General features: G+C 38.7%; 1 protein-coding gene across 4 annotated transcripts in view; it reads right to left on the bottom strand.

The window, feature by feature from the left end:
* Positions 1-341: 341 nt before the first annotated feature.
* Dip2b (disco interacting protein 2 homolog B) overlaps positions 342-8,608 on the bottom strand; it is a 232,086-nt gene continuing 223,819 nt past the window's right edge. For all 4 annotated transcript variants that reach the window (XM_048802722.1, XM_048802724.1, XM_048802723.1 and 1 more), the window contains 3 exons: positions 7,502-7,679; positions 6,580-6,703; positions 342-4,404 (listed from right to left, as the gene is read on the bottom strand). In XM_048802722.1, coding sequence (XP_048658679.1) covers positions 4,152-4,404; positions 6,580-6,703; positions 7,502-7,679 — 555 coding nt within the window. In that variant the 3' untranslated portion in view covers positions 342-4,151. The remainder of the gene's footprint in view (positions 4,405-6,579; positions 6,704-7,501; positions 7,680-8,608) is intronic.

Below are 8,608 nucleotides of genomic sequence, written 5' to 3'. Positions count from 1 at the left end.
AACAAATAAATAAAAATAATAAAGGGCTGGGGATGTAGTACAGTGGCAAAATACCCCTGATTTCACTACCAAAAAAAAAAAAAAAAAAAAAGCCCTGAAGCTCCTCAATTTTTCAAATGACATAGTTGTTCCTTAACCTCACTTCCTTCAATCACACTTGAGTTTGGTTATCTGTGTTCCTTACATAACTCCAGCTACTGTTGCGTCTTACTGCCTGAACTTCAATGTAAAATCTACCAATTCCTGGTCGGGATATAGCTAGGCATATAGATAGACACACTCCCACACAAAAATCTCTCAATTCCCTAGCCCCCACCGAATGCATGAAGGATTAAACACAATCAGGCATCAATATTTATTAACACAAGACAAAGGAAAACACATTTGATGAGTTAATAGAACACTGTCCAGCCAGATGTTAAATTTTAAAAATGTATATCTAGTCTAATTTCAAATAAATAAAAAAAAATTTATACATAATTACACAGTACTATAGTTTGAATTTGACACAGGTAAATATATTGACAGAAGGTAAACAGAACAGCATTTAGGACTAAAAAATTATTCTTATATTTTTACAATCTCTTTCTCTGGACAAATAACATGGCCCATCTATATATATACCTAAACCAGAAAGGTATGAATGGTAAAGAAAAGGCCTATTGTGTATTTGGAGTACTGCAGCTTCTTGCTCCAAACACTCCTGATTTTACATCAAAGCAGACAACAAAAATAACACTAAGGCATAGATCATGTTGGAGTTTTGAGGGTGAGGTGATAACTCCTCTTGCTTTAGTCTGAAGGATTCCTGGATATTCAAGAAAAGTAATTTATTTGGCCAAGATATTGAGCACCGTGCCTGGGGAGAGACCTTAACACAAATGTAAGGCCTCAGGCCCTTTGTTGATTCAAGGAAAGCATTAAGCCAACACTGTCCCAGGGACTAAAGGAGACACACCAGACCAACTGAGGCAATGGTCCCTAAACAGCCCCAGGCAACACAACTGCAGGAGAAAAGAGAGCTGTGTACTGGGGAGAACTGGGCCCTTGTGCAGCAAGAATTAAAGACTATATGGGTTCACTGATGTCAATTAGCGAGATGGGCATTCCAGGGTCTCACTGATGCACAAGATAGCTTGTATCACTAGTTCTAAGAACTTTTCAGTTGCTTCTGCTGAGAACCAGGAAGAGGTTCTGAAACTTTAAAACCAGAAGATTTCTCTTAAGATGAGGGTATACTGCTAAGTGTTGCCTCCACCCCCACAGCATAAAAACCCAGACAGAATGTGTTTCTGAGGACTGGAAAGGCTGTGGGAAGGTTGGGGGTTGTTGTTTATTTTATCAGTAATGGCCTTTTAGGCCTGCTTTAAGAGTCAGTTCTACCACAAAAGTTCCACTTAATGTGGAAAGAAAAAGAGCACTGTGTTATCAAGAAAAAAAAAAAAATTAAACTCAAGTCTGCAATAAACCTTAAGATAGACCTTAAATCTGCAGATGACTCCACAAACACCATGGAGGCTAAGATTGGACTCTTTTTTCATCCTAGGAACACTTTCCCAGAGTTAGTCATGAGGTTCCCCAAGGACAGCTCTCAGTTTTCTTTCTTCCACTAGCACAGTCCACTCTGGGGGATATGCAAGAAATTAGTAAAGCAGCTACACATCAGCAAGGAAAAGAAATAAAGACAAATGGAGGCTTGAGGACTGATAAAACTAGATTATCAGCCTGAAATGAATGGGAGTTGGCCATACTCTGAGATGAATGGAATACTGAACTTGAAGGAATGAATATAGGTCTATGCTGCCCAATACAGTAGCCACTAGCCTAACGTTCGGCTACTGAAGCATTGAAATATGACTAGTCCAAATCAAGATGTGTTTAATACACACTGGATTTTAAATACTTAGTATGAAAAAAGTAAAACATCTAATAATTTTTATACTGTTTCACATTCAAAAAGTATTTTTGATATGTTGGGTTAAATATGTTAAAATCAATATCACCTATTTATTTTTTAAAATATGGTTACTAGAAAATCATAAATTACAGATGTGGCTCACAATACATTTATAGTTGACAGTGTGGCTAGATGCTGATACCCTATTCGTGTTTCTAAGAATAATCAACCAACCCGTAGGAAAGAGACTGCTTATAGCTTCTTACAATTGAGAGATTATGGAGAATAGAACTAATTAATACTCAGCCTCCCCTGCTTTTGTTAGTCATTAAAAATTGTTTTAAAGAATGTTACATTTCAAATAAGCAGGTAATTTTCTCTGCAAACCAAACCATTGCTAGACGCTGGGATTTTGCATTTGCCCCAGTGGAAATGCTTGTACATGCTAGAACCTCCCCCATGTAAATTAATTCCCTCTGAAACACTGAAAAAGAGATCTGAACTGGAAAGTATCTCGAGGTCTTCCCTCTATGGAGAATGAGCTGGGAGAAAAATAACTATGTAAATGGGAGTCAGTCATAAAGTGGCTTTGAGTCATGAGACGTAAAGGCGGCCTGGGAGTGCTGCCCTAGTGAAGGGTCTGGTCTTTGCTTTATAAACCTTATTTTCAGGGTAATTACAAGTCTTACAAATTGTTTAAAAACACATTTAGTTTACATGATGTTACAGTGGGGTAAATAATATGTATTATTAAAATAGTCTAAATAAATATTTACATAATAGACTAGAATGGTTCAAAGAGAACCGTTCTGATTTAACAAGTTAATTCTTTTCACTTTTGAGGTTAATTTTAAAAAATATTTCTGTAAGAAAAAAATAATAAAATTTAACTATATTCAAATACATGAAGTATCAGACCAAAGTAAGGAAACTGAGCTAGAGGCCAAACTCAGTTTCACACTCAGTCTGCTTGGCCTGGACAACAGTTATTTCATAAGAGTTTCTTGCATACATCAGACTTCCCCTATTTCAACATAAGCCTGGCTATTCTGGCAAAGCAATCTGGTCAGTTTTGAGATGTGCAGTAATGTGGCCTCACAGTTCCATGTGATCACTGATCCTACTGCCCTCCCAGTCTATTATTCTTGGTTTTAAATGCTTTTCCCTTATGAACTGAAAGGACAGAGAGCACTCCTCAATTTTCAGAAAGCAAAAGCTCTATGTATGAACTGTAGGCAGATTAAAGGGCCTGGAAAAAGAGGATATTCTAAATTCTGTAGTCACTCAATGTGAAAGATAGTTCCAACACCAGGGCCAGAATCAATTATTGTGGTTCCTTTGAATAGGTAGGATCTGATATATTTTTGCTTTTTCTTAAATTTCGATTTAAATGGAGATTTTCAGCTCATACAGACTGAATCCTTAGAAGCTTAAGCTGACATTGGGAATGCAAGCTTTAAAAACAAACATAGGTAGATTTAGTTTATAAAATATACCAGCCAACAAAGACAGAACAATGTGCAGCGAAACTTGCAATTTGCACTTTTTAGTCACCTAATCAATATCACTACATCAAGAGAATATTGGAATTCTCTCAAAGTAGAAATGTTTCTACTTTGGTCGCTGTAATTATATGTGTCAATTTTTCAATTGTTCAGCTAAATTATATGTATTCTTATTTACATGTTTAAAACACTGATCAAAATGTTTTACAGTGAAGAATTACATATATATGTGTATATATATATATAAGTAATTCTCATATTCTGTGGGTTAACTGATTTGCTTATGAGCTGACTGAAAATAAGCTGAGTAATTTTATGTTAACAAAACCCACAAAATATCTAGCTAAGGGAAAATAGCAAAATACAGTACAGAGCGGGTAGCTGTATAATTCAGACTACCCCTTCATGTGAATTCATTAAACTCCCTTAAAAAAATTCTAAAATGGCATTAGGTAAAAATACGAAAATATGTACAACAGATGAAAAAAATGCAACATGCAAATAATTGCTTTAGTTACGTGTTGCTCACACTGGTCAAAGCTAAGGTCTAATAGACTGTTAACATTTTTTTCATTTGCCACCACAGAATCCCCTTTCCTGTGTATTGTATGATTGCAGAATTCCACAGGATGAGATGAAGGATATAATGCAGGCATCTCAGCTTATTTCACATCATTTGGAAACCAGCTCCTAGCCATGGGTCTTCAGTCTGATTCTTGGGATGGCCTTGACAGCCCCTACAAGGATAGCTACATGTTGTAAGCCACATAGATGGGGTCTAACTGGTCAGCCAGGAAGCTGTCACGGAGGTGCATCCTCTGCTTCTCTCCTCTGGAGTTGATTGGGATGACACCTGGGTCCACCACAACAACAACACCAACGATGAGGTAATGCTCTTCTAGGACCACATTGGTCACTAAAGGAACCAGATCTAGAGCTTCCTGTTCAGAGCCGCACAGTTCCACAACCACCACAAGCAAGTTGGTCCACGTGAACACAGCACTGAAATTTCAATAACATTCAGTTAATGTGCCATTACATTTCCAACCATCTTTTACAGTACCTGCCAAGACTGATGCCCATTTCTCTGAGAACTGCTTTCTCTCCTGGATCCCAACCAGAAGGCCAAAAGTCGTGTTGTAATACATGACCTTGACCCAGTGACCACAGCTAATAAACGAGCCGTCCAAAATCTCCTGGGGTATTGGAGAGGACTACAGTTTGTAGCTGGTCATTGGAACTGAGGACACGTGTGTTTGAACATTCTAGGATGGCCAGAGGTACAAAGAATCACGAAGAAAATTAAGTCAATGTATGTATGGCTTTTTCTTTCACTTAAACTTTTTTGAGGAGAGTTTCTGTTATTTGCAACAAAAGAGCTCTAAGATAAAAATAAATTTAAATTTTATCTGTTTATTTTTTGTGATACTAGGTATTGAACCCATAGCCTCCTACATGCTAAGCAAGTGCTCTGTGGATAAGCTCTACATCCCTAGCCCTTTAAATTTTATTTTGAGGCAGGGTCTAAGTTGCCCAAGATAGCCTTGAACTTGTAATGCTCTTGCCTCAACCTCCCAAGTAGATGGGATTACAGCATATGCTCCTGCGTCCAGCTCTAAGATGATATTCTTTTTTTTTTTAATATTTATTTTTTAGATTTAGGTGGACACGATATCCTTATTTTATTTTTATGTGGTGCTGAGGATCAAACCCAGTGCCTCACGCATGCCAGATGAGCGCGCTACCACTTGAGCCACTTCCCTATCCCCATCTAAGATAATATTCTTAAACTGAACATGAAGAGAGCCTGTCTGACCTCACATGAGCTAATAAGTGTCCCACACAAGTGTTCCCTATGTGTAAAAGTGCTGTAAGATACAGTGGAGACAGTAACTCCTTTAGTTCTAAATACTATGTTAGAACATATGATCTGACTTGTTTATATAGAGTTAAACTTTAAAAAGAGGTTCAGATCATTAAGGAAAACTAAAAAACAATTATCTGGTTGCAATAAAAGCCAACCATCTAACATCTGAATGTAGCCATGGCATACAGTTTCTCTGCATGCTTTCCACATACTTTTTTGTTGAAAGACATTCTTGCCTTGGTCAGAGTGTCATTCAGGTCTTATTCTGGGGAGAGATTCTGACCAAGACATCTTTAGAAAAAGTAGTACATGGAAAGCATGAACCACTATCAGAAAAACTGGCTATTTAGCAGGGGAAAAAACTGGTGAAGGATGCAGACTTTTAAATGAGTAGAAAAGACAGTGGATGTGTTCTATATAGTGAAGAGCCCAGGTAAAAACCACAGGGTTTTCATTTTAAGTCATTATGAAGTAGGATGATCTTTATCAGGGAAAACAGGGGTAATTCCTGCTGTGAGAGGGGAATTAGATGAGAAAATAACACTGATTCTTTTAATTTGCTCCCCACTAACAATTTAAGAACAAAAGCTGATTTGACCCTGCTGGCAATTGGAAGTGGAAGAGAGTATTTTACTGATGAAGAAGCAGTGTGGAGAGTGGAGTCTGCAGGCCTGTAATCCCAGCTACTCAGGAAGCTGAGACAGTATGATTTCAAGTTCAAGGCCAGCCTCAGCAACTCAGTGAGACCCTGTCTCAAAAAACAAAAAATACTGGGGATGTAGCTCAGTAGTAAAGTGACCCTGGATTTAATTTCCAGTAACCCCCAACCCAACACAAAAAGTCTTTTGACCTTAAAGTCATGATTCTTCCTACCATACTACACCAACTTCCTAGAGGCAGATGATCTGCTAGTCCCTTCTAATTAAAAGCTTATTCTTTCAAAAGGACTCAATTTGAGCTGGGAATATAGCTCAGTTGGTAGAGTGCTTACCTTGAAAGCATAAGGACCTGGGTTTAATCCCCAGCACCACAAAAATAAATAAATAAATAAGGATTTTAAAAAAGACTCAGTTCCACAGTGTTCCATAGAATAAACTTCAGTGTTCCCTGGTATCTCTGTAGCCTTCTCTGGCTCCTGTGAATAGGCTTTGCCATAGCAGACCATTCATCCAAGACAAAAGTCATTATTTTTCTCAACTTTGCCATGGAGTTCTATCTGTAGGTAGGTGTTTGGAATGAATGGCTGACTAACCTGATTAGTTTTTAATCACTACTAAAGCTGAGGTAGAGAACAGTGTGGGCAAAATTACCATTCAGCAATGCTCCTGTGGACTCGAGACACTGAGGTCTCAATATCAATTGGGTGGTATCGTAATCCTCGCAGCTCCAGTGTTTCATCCAAAGCTCCCACCACATATAATGCATCATGACGCTCTGACAAAAAGAATATACATATGGTTCAGACAAATGCTGAATGCAACATAATGTTGGAGTTAAATGCACAGGGTTCATATGTGCTCTTTTGAAAAATGATGGACCTTGCTTGTTGTAGAACAATTGCAAAGAGCTAAGGTAAGGTCCAATTTAGACCTTTAAAGTGTAGCAAGTTATCTATGTCAGTTCTTCAGTGTGTGGTGCAGTTAGTGTTGGGTACTTTCAAGTGGCTTTTAATGCCAGCCAGGAAGAAAGGTTAAAACTGGACAGCAGAGAACACATGTTGATCAACAGGGCAGGGGGTGGAGGAAATGCTACATGAGAGCCTTCAAACCACAGGCTTATATCCAACATGATAAGCAAACTGATTCCCCAGAATTACCACCCTCACCCCATTCCCAGGATTAGGGCTGTTCTTTCAAGTCCCCAAACTGTGTACAGGGTCGAGAGACAGGTAACACTTGTCCCAGGAGCTTGTTAAGGGTTTGGAATCAGCCCTATAGGGCTGAGAAGTCTCATTTTGCCTTGGGTATTTACTCATGTTCAGGTCCATCTCTACAGCTGTCCAGTACTACTAATACTCGGTTCCAGGAAGCTCATGCAATTCCCCTAAGTGCTCCCCTCCCAGACACTTCAGAGAGCAGTGTTACCTCAAATGAATAAATTCATATAAATTCACTTATGGGTTCAAGAGGCATTGACGGGGACAATTAAATACACTTCATACTACTCAGACAGGTGGAAGGAAGCCAGCCAATGAAACAACTCAAATGGGGAGAAGTGAGTGGTGGAAGATACCTCCAGTGGCTGCTGTGAGCTCAGTTCTGCGGACAAACCCAAGGTATCCTGTCCGAGCCCAGAGTGTCTGAGCAGCATCCCCAAAGCTGAGGCGAGTGTTGAAATGATCAGCTTGAAGAGTCTCACTATCATAGATGGTGTAGTAGCCACTGGCTGTATGGGGACTATTCACCCAGATCTACAAGAAAAGGGCAGTGGTCACATTTCAACAGGAATAGACAACTATATCAATTTAATTTTTCTAGGACAGATTTTTATGATTTTGTAAAATCTCATTTTCATATTAATAACACAATTGCAGCAATAAGGGCAGTTGGCAAACAATATATGCCTGATTTTTGATGATCCTAACATATAGGATGTGACAATATAGGTCACACTATTATTATCCCCATGTTACAGATGAAAAAACAAGGAGTTGAGTAATTTACCTAAGAGGAAAAACTAGAGTTGGCTGGCACTGGGGGCTGCACTGCCTCTCTGGCTCACTTCTCACATGCTTCCAGAGTACCACAACTGTACCAAGCAGCCATCGCTGTGCTTCTGGTATAACTATGGTACAAAGCCCTCAGGGAGATACCACAGGACATTGTGAACAGCAAAAGCTGACAACCATGATAGTAACAGCTGCTATTATTTATTGAGAATTATGAGATAGACACTTTTTGCATTAACTATCATGATTCTCCTTTGTTGTTGAGGTAAGTTGTTTATAAATGGGGGAGAGACCCAGAGAGAACTAACTCGCTCAGTGTTGAGAAGCATAACTGGTGAAGCCCAGCTCACCTGGCTTCTGCAGTTACAAGACTCTTTCCACTAAACTATAAGATCAAACAGTGTCCCTCAAAGATTTGGGGGGAAGAAAAGTGTTTTTGAATATTTTTATACAAACACTAAAATGGATATATTTTAGAATACAACAACACTTGCATACATTTTTAAAACTTTATATATGTGGCTCCTTTCATTTCCAGCCTTTAATAGGTGGGAACAAATAGGATTTGCAATTTCCTTTCTAGCTAATAGAATGACAGTGGACAGATCTGGGATTACATCTAGTTTGGGAACCTAAATTTTCCCTCCCCTCCCCCCCAAAAAAAAAATACC

Source organism: Marmota marmota, unplaced genomic scaffold (assembly GCF_001458135.2).
Source record: "Marmota marmota marmota unplaced genomic scaffold, marMar, whole genome shotgun sequence".
Taxonomy (NCBI): Eukaryota; Metazoa; Chordata; class Mammalia; order Rodentia; family Sciuridae; genus Marmota; species Marmota marmota.
Note: the sequence above shows the minus strand (reverse complement) of the source record. Positions and strands in the feature narration are given on the sequence as shown.